This window comes from Pinus tabuliformis, chromosome 5_1, assembly GCF_031772625.1.
Source record: "Pinus tabuliformis cultivar Carrire ecotype Pingquan chromosome 5_1, CPIR1, whole genome shotgun sequence".
NCBI lineage: Eukaryota > Viridiplantae > Streptophyta > Pinopsida > Pinales > Pinaceae > Pinus > Pinus tabuliformis.
The window spans coordinates 754,628,441-754,649,801 of NC_142305.1; the positions used below are offsets into that span (position 1 = coordinate 754,628,441).

At 39.5% G+C, this 21,361-nt stretch overlaps 1 protein-coding gene across 5 annotated transcripts in view; it reads right to left on the minus strand.

The window, feature by feature from the left end:
- LOC149167138 (MATE efflux family protein) overlaps positions 1 to 21,361 on the minus strand; it is a 327,697-nt gene that overhangs the window by 244,780 nt on the left and 61,556 nt on the right. For all 5 annotated transcript variants that reach the window (XR_016260910.1, XM_089432878.1, XM_089432874.1 and 2 more), the window contains exons 2-6: positions 8,449 to 8,975; positions 8,116 to 8,258; positions 7,016 to 7,180; positions 6,722 to 6,900; positions 6,182 to 6,317 (exon numbers count right to left, since the gene is read on the minus strand). Coding sequence is in view for 4 of the 5 variants with exons in the window: in XM_089432878.1 (XP_089289004.1) it covers positions 6,182 to 6,317; positions 6,722 to 6,900; positions 7,016 to 7,180; positions 8,116 to 8,258; positions 8,449 to 8,855 (1,030 nt within the window). In the remaining variant the exon portion in view is untranslated. The remainder of the gene's footprint in view (positions 1 to 6,181; positions 6,318 to 6,721; positions 6,901 to 7,015; positions 7,181 to 8,115; positions 8,259 to 8,448; positions 8,976 to 21,361) is intronic.

A 21,361-nucleotide genomic window follows, 5' to 3' on the forward strand; every position in this document is an offset into this window, starting at 1 on the left:
TGCACAACATCTCCTTTGACGAATCTCATCACAGAGTTGTGCAGTCTCAGAGAGTACCAACTCCGAAGGACCAAACATCCCCTGCGCAATTTGAAGAGCAAGTGATCGTGACTGATGTGCACAAGCATCCAGCTACGTTGGCCGATGCAACTAGAGTGTATGCTGAAGCCACTAGCTCAAGTGTTTGTTTTCGTGGCGAAGGAACTACAAGTGGCCAAGCAGGGAGGAGACTTGGTGACAATGTCCACCCAAGCTGAACTGAAGAAGGCAATACTAGATGAAGTATTGTCCTTGGACACAGTTATGCAAGCATTGTACTCCAAGTTTGGTACCGTGCATCAAGCAGTCGTTCATCTCCACGGATGGCAGCAGCAATGTGCAAGAAGAGTACGCATCTTGAAGAACATACATACTGTTGTTGATAACATGCGAGCATGGACGATGAAGTACAAGGAAGCCCCGCTTCACTTGCCAAAGATGATAAAGGCCACTGCGGTTGAGCTGCAAGCACGTATCCGAAGTCAAATCCAAAACTATGAAGACCTACCGCAACTCATCACTAGCATACAGGCTTCCCATGCACGAGTATTCAAAAGCATGGAGGTTATAGTGCACACTCATGCGATCCCATCACTTGGGACCCTCACCCAGGCGAAGACCAAGAAGCAGGTCCAACAGGAGCTTGACTCGTACTTCGACGAGTTGATGTGCACCACCACCAACCCAGACTTGCCTATCAATGCAGACATCATGCGCAAGTACGTTGTTGGTTCGGCCACACTAAAGACAATGATGCGCATGCTCACAGACGAGTTGGACAGAGGAGCCCAAGCAGTGTACCCAGATGCTATGGAGGCAAGGTTCAGGTTTCAGACAGATGTCACAGCAAAACACACGGACACTCTCAAGGACTACCAATCTTGGCATCAATATGTCACTATTGATCAGCATGAGGATGTCAAGCAGTTGGACTTCTATGGTTGTCTAAGTCCGAATGATGTCTAGTTTGGCTTGTCCAAGCCATTGTTCACATGGGTACATGTGCATTGTAATGTTGAGTCATGTCAAGTGTAAGTCAAGTGTCAAGAGTGGATGTAACAATCGTAGAGTAGGTGAAGAGTCATGAGGGTAGTTGAATGGTCACAAAGGGGAATGTCAAGGGTCACCCCACCCTTTGCTATAGATAGTCCCTCATAACTCATTGTATAGGCTTTTGGTCAACCAAGCTTCTACTTAGACTATTTTGAATAAAGCTTGGACAGTATTGTAACGCGCCTTGGCTTCTCCACTACACAGAGCTAGTTCATCTCTTTGGAGGAGGAGGCGGATGTGGCTGTAACGTTCCACTGTTGGGGCTAGCAGGTTTACATGGTGTATTATATGATTGTGACTTACACTTCTTTATATAATAAGAGCTAGCACATTTTCATGCATATGTTGTTATTGTAGTTGGACTGCTCCAGTTGCCTTAATGATATATGTTGTTTAACTTATGTATTTGTGTATGAATTGATTCACATGCAATTATATGAATCCTATTGTTAATGTGTTGTATATGTGTTAATGTTGTCACCATCCGTGTCGACTGCTCTGCCAAACACCAGACAGACCTTTCACATGAACCTTGTTGTAACAATTGTAGCACTCGTCTCAGACTGATCCATGAGTGTTGTACGTGTTATCTTACCTTGTATGATGTGACTGCCGCATCCGAGTGGACTGCTCCGCCGGAAGTTGTGCATGTCCTTTTGTGTTGTGTGTTCCTAGCCGAGTTGGGACTGATCCCTTTCAACCTGGAACTCACCTTCACCTCCTTCTCCCTTCGAAGTGTTAGAACCTCTCATACACCTTCCTTGACTCACTGCATCAGTCACACCCTTGCTACTGACAGAGTTATCTTACTTGCCTCTGTGCGACATCGCGGTCAAGGCATTACCTTACGACCCACTGCTGGGACTCCTACACCAAACGGTCTGAGGTCTAATTGGGACTTCTTACCAAGGAGATCCCCTTGACATGTTGGCAGGTCCAGCATCGTCAACATGTCAATAAGCCACCTTTTGACATTTACACTGAAGTGGATGAAAGCTTTAGAAACATGATAAGCTTTCTATCCCAAATGAAGAAAGCTAGGACTAGTTGCTAGAGTTGATCGAGTAAGTACAACAGAAGCCCTGAAATTTCGACAACATAGAAACAACGTTTGTAGCAAAATAGCCACATTCAGCACCAGATTCCTTCAATGCCTCAACAGCGCAGCAAATTTTACCAGACTTCCCTAATCTTCTTCTTCTATATCTAAAACATATGTGTCTTTAACACATATTATTTTGTAAATCTATTTTATTTTGAAGTCAATCTAAGATGTAAAAAGTTTCTAATAAATACTTAGTAAAAGGACTTAGAAAAAGTTGGAACTTGTACGAAGAAAAGAGCCATATTTTAATGTAAGTTGTACTCAAGTGATCAATTTTCAATAATACAGAGAAGTTTTGCTCCAAGATTCCCGTGTCAAACCATTTGGTGATGTATTTTCTCATGTTAAATTGTTATTTTCTCAGTTTTCCATATGTTTTATGTCTCTCTTGTTTCAAAAAGATTAAGGGCTGAAATTTCTTAAATGTACTCTACTATGACTTGTAAACAATATTAATGTTTTCACTCTCATGTTAAGTATAGAATTCATCTCAGCATGTTCTATATTTAATTGAACTTAAATCATTTTCATCCTAAACACTACACAAATACTTTAAAAGATCCAAAAGTTTGCCTATCCTGCCCTGTTACAGCTCCTCTGTTATTTTTCTATTTGATCATCCAAAGACTCATGACTCCATGCCCAATGGTCTTTCCCTACAATTTTCAACCAAATCTTTGAAAAACCAACCTCCGAAATCAATAACTAGCCTAATATCTTAAAACATAAATCTAAATCAAAAAGAGAGATCCCTCTCTGAAGTTGGAAGGGCTAGATCCCAGCTTTGCAAGTGGTTTTGTGATTACCTCTGGGTTTCTCTCCACAGCCTAGGGAAATTACGGAGTGATAACAAATAGATCAAGTGCTTGAGACTGCCTTTTTCTTTCTTCTTCACCAAAGCTCTGATTCCATGTTAGAAATCAGAAAGGCAGTAAAGATTTTCTTAATCTTGATAATTACCTGTGATGTTTCTTATTATTATGATTCTTTATATCTTCTTTGTTTAGTTCATCAAGCAATTACCAAAAGAAGCAACACATAAAACAATAGACACCAGATGTAGGCACATGCCAGGGCAAAACCCCCTTCGAGGGGAAAACCCAGTCAAGATAATTCTTCCTTTCAATAGTATTCTTTGAGACTCTTCACCCTAGACCAAGACAAGACCTTCCCTCCACACCAAGTCAACCTCCCAGAATTTCGACCTCTTTCCAGCAACTTCAACTAGGGTAGCAGCTTATGGCAACTGGCAGCTTCCGGCAACAATGAAACTTAGGAGACTTCGTTCTCCCAATCCAGAACACGAAACACAAAGAGAGAGGCACCAAAATTTCGATTTTTCCTTTCTCCTTAGAATTCCCCAAACTCGCATTCACTTTGGCTTCCCGGCAACAGACTTCGCACCTTTTCCTAGCTACAAGAGAACTTCGCACTTCAGCCCAACAACAAGAGAATTCGAACTTGATAACAGAATGATGCTCCAAATGAATTCGAAGTACTTCCTTTTATAGGCTTCTTGTGGGGTTGAATAGGGTCCTTAGGCCAACTTGATCTTCTTCTAGTCCAACATTGTGTGGAGGTTACATAATTCATATTTGACTCAATACTTAACTTTTTTACATGACTCAAAAGCCCAAGAAGGGTCTCTTTAAATGTACAATAACTCTATAGACTCAGAATAAATCATAGAAGTCCTCAATGGGGACTTTGACCTAAAACATGGTGAACCAAGCATGAAACCCATGCTTTAATAAGTCACAACAATAATAATAAAACTTCTTTTCTTTATTCTTTTGACAAGTACATTACATAATGACTCAAGTACATTATTGAAGACCGAACATAGTTACATTTTTCAACAAAAGGAAGGATGCAAGGAGGTTGGTGGATGTGGAGATTAGGATGCATGCAGAGGGTAAGTAGTACCTCCACACTTTACACTGCCCATAAAGCTAAGGCAAGGGATCATGTGAAAGTTCAAGCATGCAGTGATTCGAAGGTTGGCACAATGTGCAGGAAAAGGAGCAATAGGAATGGAGTCAAGCTCTGTGCTCCATGCTCCATGTCATGACTAAGTTATGTAGAGTTTGCAATGTGAATGCAGATGTAGAGGCTATGTGACACTAAAGCACAAGGACCTACCCTCTACACTCTCCATTAGTGCTAATGCAAAATGAAAGGCAGCATAGGCTTAGGGCTTCGAAAAAGAAAATCTCCACTCAATGCATTGCAAGAACGAAGAAGCTGACAACAAAGATCATTAACCATGTGACCAATTCTGTGCCAATTAGAGGTTGCCATGTGGCAAAAAGGAAATACGCCTAAAAGATCGTTTCATGCATGAAAGAACACTAACACCCAAGGAAGGTGTTGTAAATATTTCTTGGGTCACCTTGCATATAGAGAGCTGGTAGAGAGAAGTGTACAGGATCGCCACATAAACAATGAGTGTGCGATAACGCTTCTTCGACTTCCTTTGGCCCTCTATGAAGGGAGGAGATGGACAGAGACAGGGTTCTTCGATGAGATTTAGTTGGTTCATGTGAAGGGGGAATAGCAATAGAGGGAAGGAGAGTTGACCTTCCATTACAAAGAAGAAGCCAATATTTCCACTTATTGAGAAAGAGCTCAAGCACTCAGGAAGAGTAGTTGAAAAGCCATATTGAATTGTGTCAATTTGATATTTTGGAATTATTGACTTTTGGTTCAGTGATGCATTGAATGCCAATTTGGGATGTTAACCAAGCTGCAGCGCTGAAGGAGACAGCATTCTTACAGACAGTAAAGAAGATCGACTATTTGACACACCAAGAGGGAAATGTCATCCCAGCTTTTAAGAGCCAGAGCCAAGATTCCAAAGCAGAAGGACAGACTTCTTGTGCATTTATAGCAAGAGATCACTCCCAGATTAAATGGTGAATCCTCCCTTCAAATAAAAGGAAGCCACTGCTAATTTTTGCTAGAACCATAACCTAACAGGCAAGAAAATTCAGGCACAGCCTAGCTGAGTTGTTGGAAGAAAGTTGTGAAGCCTTGAGCATAGACTAAAGGTAGTTACCTCTCCTTAGCTTTTGAGTCATTGGCATAGGAGCAGTGCTCCAGTTGATCCTATGTTGTAATCTGCATCTCTGAGATTCATTAGAGTCGAACAAAGCCTCTTCATTGATGCTGGTTTTCCAATTTGGGTTCTAGAGTAAATATATGTGTTCTTGGGTGTTATTTTATGAATTTGCTGCTTCGCATTTCTTGGTTTAATACACAGTAAAAATCTGAAGATAGCAGTAATTTATCAAAAACAAAAGACGGCAAAGATTAAATTAAACAAAAGAGTAGAGGACAATTAAATTCCACATTCAAAAACTTAAAGGCATCCCTGTTGAACACATTGACCATAGGCTGAGCAATTACAGATCAATATTTCTAGTCAGAATCATTTGATGCCTATATAATTTCAAATAGTATATAGGAAAATATTTCAAGTAATACCACAAATACCCTCCAAAAATATTAGAAGCAGTGTTGTTAATGCCATTTCTGTTTTTCTTATTCAGCATATCCATGTAGAAGCATAGTAACATATCGCTCACCCCACGTGAATAGGTAAATTTGAATGATCTACTGGATGTTGCCACACAAGATGGAGATGATAAAAAGCTGACAGGAAATTTAATAAGGGATTAATATTTTTGGACCATCTACTGCTTGTATCATTCTCTTAGCTTCCCTCAAAGATGAGAATTTTAGGATGATAAGGTTTCCTTTAATCTTTACAAATTGAAAAAATTAAAGTTATTTTTGAAAACCTATATACATATAAGCTAAAGCTTTGAAACACAAACATTTCTAAGCACTAGAAATGTCAGCCTTGTTGTGTTATGTGCATGACAGAGACCATAAGGTGCCTGAGATTCCAATTCTTCCTGAAGAAACCAAAAAATGTTTACTGCAGCATTATTCAAAACAAGAAAATCTCATGTCACCTACCTGAGGCATATAAAGGAGTCTTTGTGTCTTTCAAACCACGGAATACTCCTTGCACAGCAAGTGAAATCACTACTGCTGGAGCACCAAGAGCTCTTAAAGCAAGGTATCGCTCTGATGGAAGGCGCATTGGTGAAGCCTTTAAAAACACAAAATAACATTGCAGATATTATTAAAAATGCAGAAAAGTTCATTATCCAACAAAAGAAGTCTGTAACAAATATCATAAGATCACTATGAACAGAGCAATTTTTAACAACTTCAGAGCCTCACATCCAGTAAAATTTCATGAAAAAGTCCTACAGGCAAAGACAGGATAACAAAAATTCAATCTGACAAGAACTATACAAAAACCTCAAACACTCACGAAACTCTATATACATGAAAAGCGCTTGATAGAAAGCAATCTCACTAGACATATAACTAGAAGATATTCCTACTAGGTCTTAGTTAAGGACAGCAGCATAATCATGAAATTGCTGACCTTTAATGTTTTATGCAGAAGGAATGAATAATTGCCAGCAAATATATGTTTAAACTTACAGCGGGTATACCCATGAAATACAAAAAAGGCCCTGCTCCAAAAGCTAAGGCGGCAGCTTCAACAAAACCGAGACCAGCTGCCAAAACCAACGCAGTCGAAACTGAAGGTAACTTCTTCCTTTCTATCCGATCATTTAAATTCTTTTGGCATTCCTCTTTATCTACATGAATATGGTCACCTGCAAGACATTCTAGGCTACAGATTAAGATGCCATATCTCAAGGTAATCCAGAATATTTTTTGAGAATAAAATCATTTCAGATGGCAATTCTCAACTTTGCATCCTACCCTTACCATGAATGGAACTTTTTCCATCAATATAATCCTCACTTCGGACAGTTTTTGAAGCATCTTCAGCCACAAATGATGTTGTCACATTGAGGAGAGGGATGTTGAATAATTTTGAGATCAGATTGAAGACTGAAATAGAAACTCCAACAGAAGCTAACTCCACCGGACCTTTGAAATAGAGCTCATCAAACAAGATGCATCTTCAGTAGATTGACTAAAGAGAAATCGGAATTGCTTTATGGTAAAGATGCTTAAAGACTCAACTACATGACAAAATCACATAGATAACCACAGAGTCACAATATCGTCCACATTTTCCCTGTAACTATAAGGTAGAATTGAACTTGAAAATGAACTTGTATCTAACAGATAAGAAAAGCATAAGTCTTTAAAAAAAAAACAAATCTAGAATGAAACTCCATTTTCTACTCATTTATTGGGAAAACAGAAATTCAAATGCCATAAATCTTCCTTCTTTGGCCACAAAATGGGATTTTTGTCACATTCTGAGTTGTATCCTTTCATATTACCATAAGCTACCCTATAAGAGTGGATGAATAATATGTAAGAATTAGAAATTACACAAGTCTCGAGGCTCAAACAGATAGCAGTTTCAAATTATAGTTAATTTCTTCTGTGATTCTATGTATCATACAACCCTTTTCCATGAGTGCAGATCATCATCGCAGCCACCATGTTTGTTCAGAAAGTATAGTATAAAGGTGAATCTTTAGTGCATTTTTATATGCTAGGAGAAAGCAGCATCTGGAAAGGAAGCATACAACTCTTTTCCATGAGTGCAGATCACCATCACATCCACCATGTTTTTTCAATAAGTATAGTACAAAGGTGAATCTTCAGTGCATTCTTATATGCTAGGAGAAAGCAGCATCTGGAAAAGGCAAAACTGGATCTGCCACATGACTATGATTTAGGCTACTAAAACATCTCAATCTCCTAACTGAGAACAAAGATTTGACTGCATTGCTCATAAAAAATGGAACTTTATAACAAAAATTCAGCAATAGAACATCTCTTGTCAATGTCATGGAATTAAATGAACTGTTAAATGCCTTATAACACAGTGTAGAGATATTCAGTACCTAATCTTCCCACATAAGCTGTCTCCATCAACTGTGCCATTGGTTCAATTGCCTGTCCTACAATTGCTGGGATAGCAAGGACCATTAACTCCTGTGAAAAATCATTCACCTGCAGTTTTTGGTTGCACATCCCCAATGAATTGCTGGTGCACATTTGCCAAGGGTAGAAACCTGTCAGCTGATCATTGAACATAAACTAGACAATACATAAACCATAGTATGGAAAGCATCTAATTGGCCTGAGAGTCAAACTTCTTCAAACTGTTTGTCCCAGCCGCTTGTGGCTACAAATTTACAGGAAACAGAATATCATTCAGTTAAAATGGAAAATACCTAAAACCTTCGAGAAAGCTAGAAAATGGGTTTTCTGCCTTCTGATTGCATTTCTTCTGATCAAATGTTGATACATTGATGTCAGGCTCTGAACATGAATCCCTCTTAGCTTTAGGCAAAAAACGGCACTGATTTCCTGTATGCAGAGAAGCCAAGTATCTATCTCGGCACAAACCCCATGTCAAATTCTCCTGTTTCCTTGTCCTGATTATATTTTTCAATGTATTGGGGTAGCCAACATCCCCACTATACTTTACGCAATTATTTGTATTTTGAGTTGACTGTCTACAGTAGACAGGAGTAATAGTTTTCTGGTTCAAAAGATTTTGGTACAAGCCATGAATTGCCCCAGAAGAAGGTAAATTGTCTGGTGTTGATGTATGCATCATAGGAAAATGTGACGTCATTTTCTCTACTCTCTCCTCTTTGCAGAGACAAAACCAAATACACTGAATTTATAGCATATTCCCAAGCAGGGTAGTGTTCTTGGAATCTCGGAGCATAGGTATTTTGTTGCATATGAAAACCTAAAGTAATTTCCAACAAACAAACAGAAAATGATTTTGAGAAAAGCAAAATAGCCTTTGAATGAAATATACATTTTGAAATTCTGATTTACCTCAGAATGTTAAAACAGAAGACATCTTAAATATGATCAGAAATTATTACATATCCGTAAATTTTATCTTTACTTCATATCATAAAAGGAGGCACAAAAGAAGCCAGTGATTTCCAATAATTAATACAGAGTGGCCATAAAACCTATGGAGACAGTTTTACTGTATTGCTCATCTCTTCACCCAGGAACATGAACAGAGGATAGAACTGGCAGGTTACAGGACAAGTCAAAATGACACCATATCCATAAAATTTGTATAATCTCAACAAGCATATCGCAGTGTCCTATAATGGAGTTATACTAAGAAATATCGAGGATGAAAAATGGCACAATGATCTATAAGGCTTTAATATACATATTCTATAGATATTGGGTAATAATGCTTTCATAGTTAGCAAAGCATTATACAATATTGAACTGCAATTTTCCTGCATATTCACTGAACTAAATAGAGAAACTCAAGGAAATTATAAGAGTTGATGAATGCATATGCAAAATTACTCAAGAAATTAAGGCCAATCAATAGAAAGAAAATAACCTCACGTCTTATTTAATAACGAGAATATAATTATAAATTTCCAATAAGCTAAGTTGCTCTGAAATGGAAAAAATATAGATACAGAAACTGGGGATGAAATGGAAACAGAAACTGGGGAAGAAATCGATGAGGAGATTTTCAAAAAAGGCCAGATAGGACAATGGGAAAGCGGCAAACACACACAAAGATATATATTAGTCATACGGGATTATGAGCTGGCAACATATTGTAATACCCATAAAGGGAGTGGATGTATATTAGACATTGTAATGTTTATTTTATCTAAGGTCAATAAATGTGACGTATCCAAGAGTAACCTTGTAATGTAATAAAGTGAGAAATGTTATTAACTAGCAATTGCATCGAAAGGTGCAAAGGAAGGCCGAAGGAGGAGTAGGAGTAGGGATTTTAAATTTATTATAGATTTATAGTCATGATCTACTAAGCATTAAGATGAATGAAATCTCTCCAAATGAGAATTTTCTTCAAATTTTAGACTCAAAGAAGTTTACATTTTAAGAGGTTTGATTCCTCTCTACACTAAGGAAACCCAAACTTAAAAAGGATCTATCCTTATTTATATTTAAAAATTAAAATGATAAACATTTTTTCTTGAAGTTTTGAAAATATATATTATAAAATCTAAATAAATTAAAATTATTATAATTTAAAATAATTTATCTTTTAATAAAAATATTATACAATTTTCATAAAAAAAAATTACAATTTTCATCGTTTTGATATATAAAATAATTATATTAGACGCTAAACCTAATTTTGATAGTTAATCAAATATATCTATATATATATATATATATATATATAGATATAGATATATATATATATAGATATAGATATATATATATAGATATATATTCTAAAAAAACTAAATATGTTCATCTTATTTGTCTTTTAGTTGATAGGGATGATTATTTTGAAATAGTGCTTTTAAAAATTTTGTTTATTAAATAGAAAAAAATTAGACGGGTGGGTCAGATTTAATAAAGAAAATTAATTTTTTATCTAAAATTTATAATTTTCATGGTTTTGATATATAAAATAATTAGATTAAACTCTAAATCTTATTTTGGTAGTTTTATATATATATATATATATTTAAAAAAAACTAAATAAGTTCGTCATTTTTCTCTTTTAGTTGATATGCATGCTTCCCAGTGATGTAAAGTCCTAGATTATTAAGAAAATACGACCCTCCTTCAAAAATATGTTCCTTATCTTCCAGATTGGAAAAGATAACCATGAAAAACCCTGTCAAGCCTATTCACAGATCTACCTCTCCCTTAGGCCAATTAGCTTGTGTCCAATATTTGATCTAAAGACCATGTGATAACACGATAATAATTCCAAAAATGTATTTTATGTTACATTTTATGGGGATAGAATGTAAATCCATGGGTTCATGAGCTTGAAATACTCTTACAGGTATCGCCTAACCAAAGGTTGAGAGAGTTATAAAAGTCATTATTAATCCACGTTTTACAAACATTTCATCACCCCTAAATTTATTAAATGAAACAAAATGACACCATACCTTATGTCATAAACTGGGTTACGTGAATATTCAAGGTTTATATCAATCCAGTATTTTAATTAACACTGGTTTCATTTATTTTGCAGGAAATTCAAAGAGCAGCGACCATGTTTGGCAGACCAACCATTTTAGGATTGAACCTTTTGTGAATATCATGTGTAGTGTTTTGGTTTCTCATTACTTCATATTCAACGTACAGGTGGAGGTATATGTAAACGTAGTTTATAACAAATTTTATGCACATTTCCGCCCTCTACGACGTTCATCGAAATATACTTCATGGACAAAGTTTTCTTTGGCACTCTTTTTGACCATCCATGGCATTCACTGATTAAGTATACTATTCTCAGCTTGTTTCAAATACCACAACTACATGTGACACGTTAATTAGTCATATGTCACGAGGCTCATTTCAACAGTAAGTCTATGTAATAAGAAAAAAAATTATAGAGTTTTCCAACCTACACAAAAGATGATGTGAAGGAGCTCTTATGAAATATAGTTACAATGAGTGTCAACTTTGACTGAGCATTGATATATTCAATGGTTAATTTAACACGACAATGAACCTATCAAAACACTTCCAATGGATCTTTTATGTGCCTAGTCAATTTGAGATATATATTGGAGGATGTTTTGAAATAAGTTAAAAACATCATACCATTTCCCACTGCCATGGTCACTACATGTTGTTACTCTTTCTTCCTCACTACTCTGACCTTTGACCAGAATGAATAACAACGCAAGCGAAAACATCTCATCGCATCTCATCCTATTGAAACTATGCAGATATTGGAGCCTTTGATTCGTTCATATGTCATCGTCATTCGGTTTGAGAATGATCCTGCGTTGACATGTCGAGATATGAGGGTGACAAATGTTTTTACAGATCTAACATGTGGTACTTATAAGAAGGAATCAATAACCTCCCACCATATTCCTTGTCATAAATTCCGTCATTATGAAAATTCTGCTCTGTGTTTGTGAGATTATGATCATAAAAAATCGATATTATAAAACATGGATTGTAAAATGTTAGAATATAATTATACACATCACCACTTGCCCCATCAATTTTGCTTAATATTTATTATGGTTGTTGTGTCTATTGTCACACAAGTTTATGAGAGAAATCTTGTCCTCCTGAGCCAATTCAGAGCATTTTAAACAAAATCAAATAGAAAATATTTTCCAACAAGGAATTTGGCCATCAAATCTCTGGAATAGTCTATTAGTTGCGCTAATTTGAGTTTTATGAATTGAATTCAAATAACTTTTATTTTTTTCGCAAGTGTGATTGGTATCTTGAATATACAGAAAGAAGATTAGATCGAGAGTAATGTATTTGAATGAATCATGAGATTAAATTTAGGTTGTACAAGAAAGGATCTCTAGCACCATCAAAACATCAGAATAAAATTCATGGCTCACATAATTCAAATCCATTTTTGTATGTTGTGTTTTAAATAAGAAAAATTCAGTTTTGATTAAGCACTTTGAGAGTTTAATGGTTGTTCTCGTTATTTGCAGGTGTGATTAACTTCACTCGCATGCTTGGAAGCAGTCCCCAAGCAACGGTGTAACAGATCTATGACAGTGAGCAGTGCTAAAGAAATCCCCGTGTTGAGTCAAATTAAGCCGCATTGATGAAGCTGAGGCCCCCTACTATGAAGGTAACGACCCAGCAGCGTAGCCTTCATTGAGCTCGTTGCAGTAGCCGATGAGATTGGGGCCATGCTATGCCAGCAGATGGTCCCTGTGGTGGCTTTGGGGAAATGAAGGGGCTGAAGGTTAGCTGAGCAGAGATTTCTAATTCATGCCATGGGGCATGGAGTTGTGCTATGTTGAAGGCATAAACATAGAGAGGAAGAACCTCCAGAAGCATCAGAAGAATACCAGCAGGGCAAATGTCTTTTCCTGTTTACCATTGGCTTGAACAAAGATGAAACACCCGTGAAAGACGTGAAAGATGAGAAAAGGCCGCCTTCATTCCCAAGGAGGAGGCTGGCAGGGCAGCTGTCATTGTTGCACTATAAAGGAGTCTGTGGTAGTCGATTTCATGAGGGACCTGTAGATGTAAATCGCGATTGAAAAGATCTTAATGGCGATGAGGATTTGGAGAAAAAGACTCTTGAAGTCAACGAGATTTCATTGAGGAGAGTTGTATCAGCTGTACTTTTTGTTTTTTCATTGGAAGAATCTGCACAAAACAATGTTGTAATCGACCTGACATATAAATATTTTCTCACATAAGACCTTCTATCCTTTTTACCAATACAAGCATCATTTGTACAACATGACCAATTGAATATTTCAAAGGCTTCCACACAAAACTTCCATTTTGCATCACTACAGAATGTCATTCCCTGCATATCAACTCCATGTTTGGTAATTCCTCCAGAGAGAAGAGCCTTTCACCATAAAGACTTCTCCAGACATTAATGTCGAACAATACACACATCTGAATCTGGCAATTAATCTACAGCAAGATTTTCTGTCTCAATCCTTGACTTTTTTGGTGTATTACTGAAGCCTTCCACCTCTAAATCACTCTCTTCACGCATGCTCAAATCAGAGCCTGATTCAGGAAGTGTGCTTTTGTTTATAGGATCATCAAGTTGTATATGCCTTTGAAAGCAAATTTCCTGCTTCTTGGTTTTCTTTCTCTTCATGTCGTTTCTTGTGCCATCCATACTACGAGCAGCTCATATAAAAGACTTTCCCACAGATTGTTTTTCATCTTCCTTCACCGCATCACTTTCACTTTTTTGGTCTACAAAAAAGAGGTTATCTTCCATCTCTGCTGAACCTTTTATACGAGATGACATGCCAAGAGTTGCTTCATTTGACTCAGCCCTCTCAGCAGGTAAACTGTTCGAACTACTAAACACAGAGTGCTTATTCACAATCTGCTTTAACTTCTGCTGGTCTTCCAAATTGACAAGTCACCCAATAAGAGCCTGCGGATTCTGACTTAACGCTTGAGGCTGCTTTGGTTGGCGCTCTTGCCTATTGAGCCATTTCATTAATTCAGAAGGGGACAGGAACATTCGAAAAAACTTTTGAAAAGGATACTGCACAGCTGCGTTCCCCTAGTGACCTGAATAATTGAACAGCTGGATGAGCTACAACTATTCTATTTAAGAAAATTTTGTTGATTTTATCCCCGGAATTTTCCTCATTTGTTTGATTTTCTCCATGTTGACCCAAAAAGGCATAATTAACCAATGTTGTTACCTCATAAAGACCCTCTCAACAAGTTCTCCTCGTCTTGACTCAAGAAGGAGGTAATAGGTAGATTTTTTTCTAGTAGCATCTCCAAGAGAATATCAAAGAAAGATTGATTTTAATTGTTGTGTTCTATGGTGAGGTTATCAGGCAGGAACCGAATCTGCTGTGTTTTAAATAGCTGTTGGGAGAAGCACAAAAGCGCACCAGTCTGTCCAGAGGAGTCTGCCTGCAAAAGAGTCGAACCAATGTTGTTGAGTTCGTGTGGTCATGGATCCATGGTAACCGGTGCGGAGAAAACAAACCTTCGACAATATAAAGATTGTCGTGAAGCGGATGGAGGCAACGAAGGTGAGTAGCAAGGGGTTGAGCGAGTTCCAGGTAGAGATCATCGTCCTTATCAAGGTTAGACATCGGCACCTCATGGATCTCCTCAGGTACTGTATCGTCGATGGGGAGAAGATGTTGGTGTACGAGTATATGCCCCAGGGGCAGCTGAGTCTGCATCTGTTTGAATGGGCGGTGTTTGGCGCTGGTGTTTCGGTACCTCTGAGCGGCTCACAAGCTGCGAGAGCCAAAAGTAGCAGAAGTGGGGACACTACCTTGTGCATCATAGGAGGTAAAGGTACCTAGAGATCTTTGTAGTAGGGACGGAACTATACCATCATTGATAACCATACCATGAGATAAACACATCACCTGCGAAAAGAAATCATTAATACATTCATCGTAAACAGGCTTAACCGAGGTTTCGCTGCCTAGCCGATCCCCATTTTAGATGGTTCGCCAAGTAAAAGCATTGGTACTCGAAGTATACTCCACAGAGGCAAGAACAGCTAGAATCGTATAGGCTGTTGATCACCCATCGGCAGAGGAAGCAAATACAAGTGCAAAGGTGGGAGTTGAAAAGCTAGTGTCACCTCGCTATAATGACTAGATCCAATAGGTAGCGGGAGCGGTTACAAGATAGAGGATAGCAATGAGGAAGGCAACAGAGTCATAGGCGGAGGTCCCCGGTACGCCCTGAGCGGCTCGCAAGCTGCAAGAGCAATCAAGTCCACGAAGGAGGACACGTGCTAAAATTTAATTGAAGGGAGGACGAAAACTATGCACTCCTATTCGTTGCAATGAACAATGTTTGCACATAGAATCCCATAGAGAGAACACCTTCGGCGTAATGAGATTAGGTGAGCATTTGAGCTTAGGTGAGATTAGTTGATATATATGTGTGTGTGTGTGTACAACACCCTTGTATGTCATTTTGAAGCACAATGATATAGTACATATCTCTCTTTCCATCTCGTTCTTTGTACATATTCCCTATATTTTCAATTTAACATGGTTTCAAAGTCAAATTGACTGTGGAAATGGGTATTTCATGTGAAAATTCCTCAACTGGAATCCCTACTACAGCAAACTGATGTTACTTCTCCTACTTGTTAACCCATACAAGTTATTTACTGTGTTCTATGGTAAATATCTAAGTAAATACTACTGCAGCCTTCACTTAATTCAAATAATATACCGAAACAAGAAACTGAACAGGAAAAGATACAACAAAAGTGACAGTTATTTTTGGACAAACGTCCTGGAAAACCCAAAGCGGGAAACCAGTGCACCAGATCTGAGGGTTTTATTATTAAGCAGAATTTATTTATGAATACAAACTCTAGATGCCTTGATGGTCATCTAGTACAGAGAATATAACTCGACAGAATAAATTAGTGAGATTACCTCACTCTACACTGCAAGTCAAGGTTGATCCAGCGACTAAACCAACGAGTCCCCGGCTACCTCTACGTTGCCCCTACGTAGTCACTGCGTCACCTCTCTGCTGGATCGATTTGCTCTCAGGAGCTTCGACTTCAGCCCTCCCGACTCAGAAAATCAAACCCCCAACAAAATCTCAGACTTTTGCTTGGAAGGCACTACGCTGCTCTACGTGAGCCCTTCCTGGCTCTGCGTCACCCTCACTTGGCACTGTGTTGCCTCCTCTTCGTCTTTCTCTGCCTCTCTACTGCGTATTCTTGGCTCTGGAGAAGATCCTCCAACCAAAACTATCTTTGCCCCTCTCTGCGTGATCACCACGAAATCACTGTGTTGCTCTCTAGCTCAGCAATTCGATCTGACTGATCAACTCTCTGTGTGTCTTCCAAATGACCCTCAAGCCTCCTTAAATAATCTTCTTGTTGACATTCAACGACCCAGATTAGAAGCTAATCAATGGCTAAGATCATCTCTGCTTGATCCTTTTCTTCTTCTAGAAGTTACACCCACAGTTAGATTAATACCCATTAATTATTTTAATTTCCTAAGTGTAGACTTAGGGATCCATAAAAATAATTAATTATTTTAATAAAACTGTCTCCGGGTGGAATTTCCCAAAACGCTTTCTAGGTTCTTTGGAATACATGTGCCCAAGCCTCCCTGCAAAATTTGAGACTTAGAGCACATCCAATGCTACCAGAAATCAACACTCCCTCTTAGCGAGGAATGTGCTCTAGCAATGCCTCCCACTGAAGCATCACCCTGACTTCATAACATCGTCCTCTGCGCTGCTAATGTTTGACATGTTGTCCACCAACTACTGCGTTGTTGTTGCAACTGTACTGCTGCTGACACTGCCACTGTCAACACTGCATCCGTACTACAGCTCCCTCTCAAGTGTTGCATCTGTGCTGCTGCTAGCACTGCCATTGCTAACACTTCATCTGCACTGCAACTGAAAAACATCCCAAAATCTGAACAAGTGTTCAACATAGATGCATCTCGATGTTGAAGATCTCGCTGCTACTAGTCCCACACTATCCTTCTGAAGTCACTGCATTGTTGTTGCTACTGCACTGTGCCTCCCTGCACTGTTGCAACTCTGCACTACATTGCTCAGACTTCGCATTCTAACCACTGCATCTGTCGCTCCAACACTCCTCTGCACCAAATGACACTAGGCCATCCTGCTACTTCTTATTTGGGCTCCCGTAGCAAGGAATTGATCCGAGAGGTGGGCTCCTCAAGGATCCTGCCCATCTATATCTCTTTCGAACTACAGCTCTAAATCAACCCACCTCCCTCCTGGAGGTATCTCAGCTGTCATGGCAAACTCCTCCTTGATCTTCGCAGGTGCAACGTTCGTATCATGCTTCTCATCTTCGTACTTCTTCTTGATAGGACACTGTGTTGCGTAGTGACCCATTTCACCACACCTGAAGCATTTGATCTTCGAGACGTCCTTCTTCTGCCTCCGCTGCTCTTGCTGCCCCTTGGATGCAAGGGTTGCATTCTCATCCTCCTCCTTGGGCTTCGACCCACTGCGGTTGCTTCCGTTAAGCTTGCACTTGACTATATCTCTCCTTAGCTCTTCCTGCTTGAGAACTGCCCACATACTATCCCAGCCCGCAAAGCTGCCCTACCCAGGATGCTCTGGACAAAGACTTGCCACTCTTCTAAGATTGAGTTTAGGGCCAGCCTCACCATCTCAGAACCTTGAGGTGTAGACCCCACAGCTGCTAACTTGTCTCGAGTCTCCTTAAGCTTCGTGAGGAACGAATCTATGCGCTCCCCCTTCTGCATCTGCACAGATCTCAGTTTTTGCTCTAAGTACATCTTCCGCTACTCGGAAGATCCTTGATACAGCGTTGTGAAGGCATCCACATCTCCTTAGCAGTCCCTTTGCTAGTGACGTGATAAACCACGTGAACCTTTACTCCATCAAGGATCATCCTCTTAGCCTTCGCCATTTCTGCCTAGTACTTCTTTGGCAGATCTGCGTCTGCAGGCACAGCCACCACGCATGTCAACATAGGTCTTGAGAGAATGCTCATCTAGAAGGAATGACATCCTTGCCTTCCAGATGACATAGTTGGATGCCCCATCCAACCTGTCCTGATCTCTCAGCCCACTGGTTGCCATCTCTGCCACGAAAATGTCGAACTGCTCCTCTCTGCTTCTTATTGTTGTTGCTCAGCCAATGAGAAAACAAACTTCTTAGTGGGAAGTCTACTGAGGAAAAATTCCCTCACTGTAATTCTCCTCTTTCTTCTGACGTCTTTTCAGCCCAGCAATCTACCTGCTAAAAAACTACGTCCCACCAGCTCTTCCTCACGCTGAGGCTCAGCGTTGCTCCCTCTGCCACGACAAGATTTCGATCTGGAAGCCCTTCCTCTCTGTCGACTCACTCAAAGAGAGACTTTCCTCGAAAATTCAGCCTTCTTGGCCTGGACAGCGAAATCCCTCTGGGGATTCAAACCACTGCCTCCTGCAACTATTCGACCTCCTCTGCTCAGCGCTGGGTTCTCTGGCACTATTCTTCTTGTTTCACCTGCACTGCTTTGATACCATGTGAAAATTCCTAAACCGGAATCCCTACTACAACAACTGATAATATTTCCCCTACTTGTTAGACATGAACAAGTTATTTGCAGTTTCCTATGGCAAACATTGAAAAACATACACTGTAGCCTACACCATTTAAAATAATATGTCAAAACAAGAAACTAAACAATAGAGAGATACAACACAAATGACAGTGGTTTTTGGACAAAAGTCCCCGGAAAAAACCCAATGCGAGAAAACCGGTGCAGCAAATCTAAGGGTTTTTATTATTAAGCAGAAGTTATTTCTGAATACAACCTCTGGATGCCTTGCTGGTAACCTAGTATAGAGAATATCACTCAGCAGAAGAAATTAGTGAGGTTAACTCACTCTACACTGCAAGTCTCGGCTGATCGGGCAGCTGAACCCACAAGTCCCCGACTACTTCTACGTTGCCCCTGCATGGGCCTGTGTCAGCCTCTAAGGCATTGTGTCACCTCCTTACTGGATCGATTTGCTCTCAGGAGTTGACTCCAGCCCTCCCAGCTCAGAATGTCAACCTCCTCAACAAATTTCGGACCTCTGTGTGGAAGGCTTCTGCATGGGCCCTGCATGAGCCCTTCCAGGCTCTGCGTCACCCTCTTTGGGCACTACGTTGCCTCCTATGTGTGTATCTTTGCGTCTCTGCTGAGTATTCTTGGCTTTGGAGAAGATCCTCCAGCCAAAACTCTCTCTACCCCTCTCTGCTTGATCACTACGAAATCACTGCGTTGCTCTAGCTTCAGCGATTCGATCTCACTGATCAACGCTTTGTGTGTCTTCCAAATGACCCTCAAGCCTCCTTAAATAATCTTCTCGTTGACATTCAACGGCCCAAATTAGAAGCTAATCAATGGCTAAGATCATTTCTGCTTGATCCTCGTCTTCTTCTAGAAGTTACACCCACAGTTAGATTAATACCCATTAATTATTTTAATTTCCTAAGTTTAGACTTAGGGACCCATTAGAAATAATTAATTATTTTAATAAAATTGTCTCCGAGTGGAATTTCCTAAAACGCTTTATGGGTTCTTTGGAATACATGTGCCCAAGCCTCCCTCCAAATTCGAGACTTAGAGCACATCCAATGCTACCATAAATCAACATTGATAGGTGTTAGTGAATAATAATGATGATAATGAAGGGGACAAGACTTCATCGCCAAGTGCCATGGACAAAGGGACCGGCTGATGGGGGATCCACACCCTGAGTGTATAGAATCTAGATGTGAGGAGGGAGCAATCGTAGATGCATGAGTTACCAACTCAGCCTTTGTTTTTCCACTCCTCATGTGCGGCTTTTACTTTTTCTTGATTTTTCATCGTATTACAGTTCATAGGTCAAGGGTTAGAGCTTGCTTTAAATGATATAGCAGTTGTATTACCCCTTAATGACGAGACAGTTTATTGCTCATTAGGAATTGGGACATGTAAGGGTTCCTTTTTATGATGTAATGGAGCAACATGTGCTCAGGAACCAGGTGATGGTCCTAATGAGTGAGGTCTAGGCTTTTTCCCACGTGTTAACGTGTATGTCCCTGGCCAGCTTTTGCATTTTGATATTGTCTCTTCATCTTTGTCATGGCCATGATGTGCTCTTTCTGTTTCTTTTAGTTGCATCAACCTCCTAGGGAAAAGTTTTCCAAGCCCTACCCAAGTATGTGGATGTATGGGTGCCAAATTCCAAATAACCAATGGTCAGTTGAACCAGAAGAATGGAGATGGAATATGGGCATGTAATGTAAGATGGAAAGTGATAACCATGACATAGGGATAGATGGAACTATGCTATCTCAATCAAGGCTTCCAAAATAATGCCCCTCCTATATAGCCATTCGGCCATTAGGGGAGGTCCCATTGGACTAGGATCGAAGATTAACCCCCCATTTAAGGTTATAGAACAAGATCACAGTCAAAAACCCAACGTTCTTCCAGGTCACCCCATAATCCATATCAAATGCCCAAATATCAACAAACATAACCACCCAGTTGCAACACGATTAAAGTACCTATTGAACGGAAGCCCACGTTCATCCATGTGCTCATGTCGGATGGGTGAGAAGCATATGGTTGATGCAAGTGGTGGAGACAAAATGGCATGTCATCAACTAGTGGTGGCTGCCAGGGACTACTAACTATGTGGTTGGTCGTCTAGCTGTCAAGAATAGGAGAAAAGTTTTCTCCTATAGGATTACACATTTTGGTGGGTAACACAACCAAGCTAGGGCTTGGTGTGAATTGACTTGGAGGAAGAATTACAGCTTGTGGAAGGATTCAACATTGAGGGAGGACTTGATTGCTTCAAAATCAATCTCCCTTGGTGGCCAATCTCTCCATCTTAAGCCCTAATTCTCTTTCTGTTTGTTTAGTTGCATCAACCTCGTAGGGAAAAGTTTTCCAATCCCTACCCAAGTATGTGGATATATGGGTGCCAAATCCCAAAGAACCAATGGTCAATTGAACTAGAAGAATGGAGATGGAATATGGGCTTGTATTATAAGATGGAAAGTGATAAGTATGACATAGGGATAGATGGAATTATGTTATCTCAATCAAGGCTTCCAAAATAGTGCCCCTCCTATACCCATTCGGTCATTAGGGGAGGTCCCATTAGACTAGGATCGAAG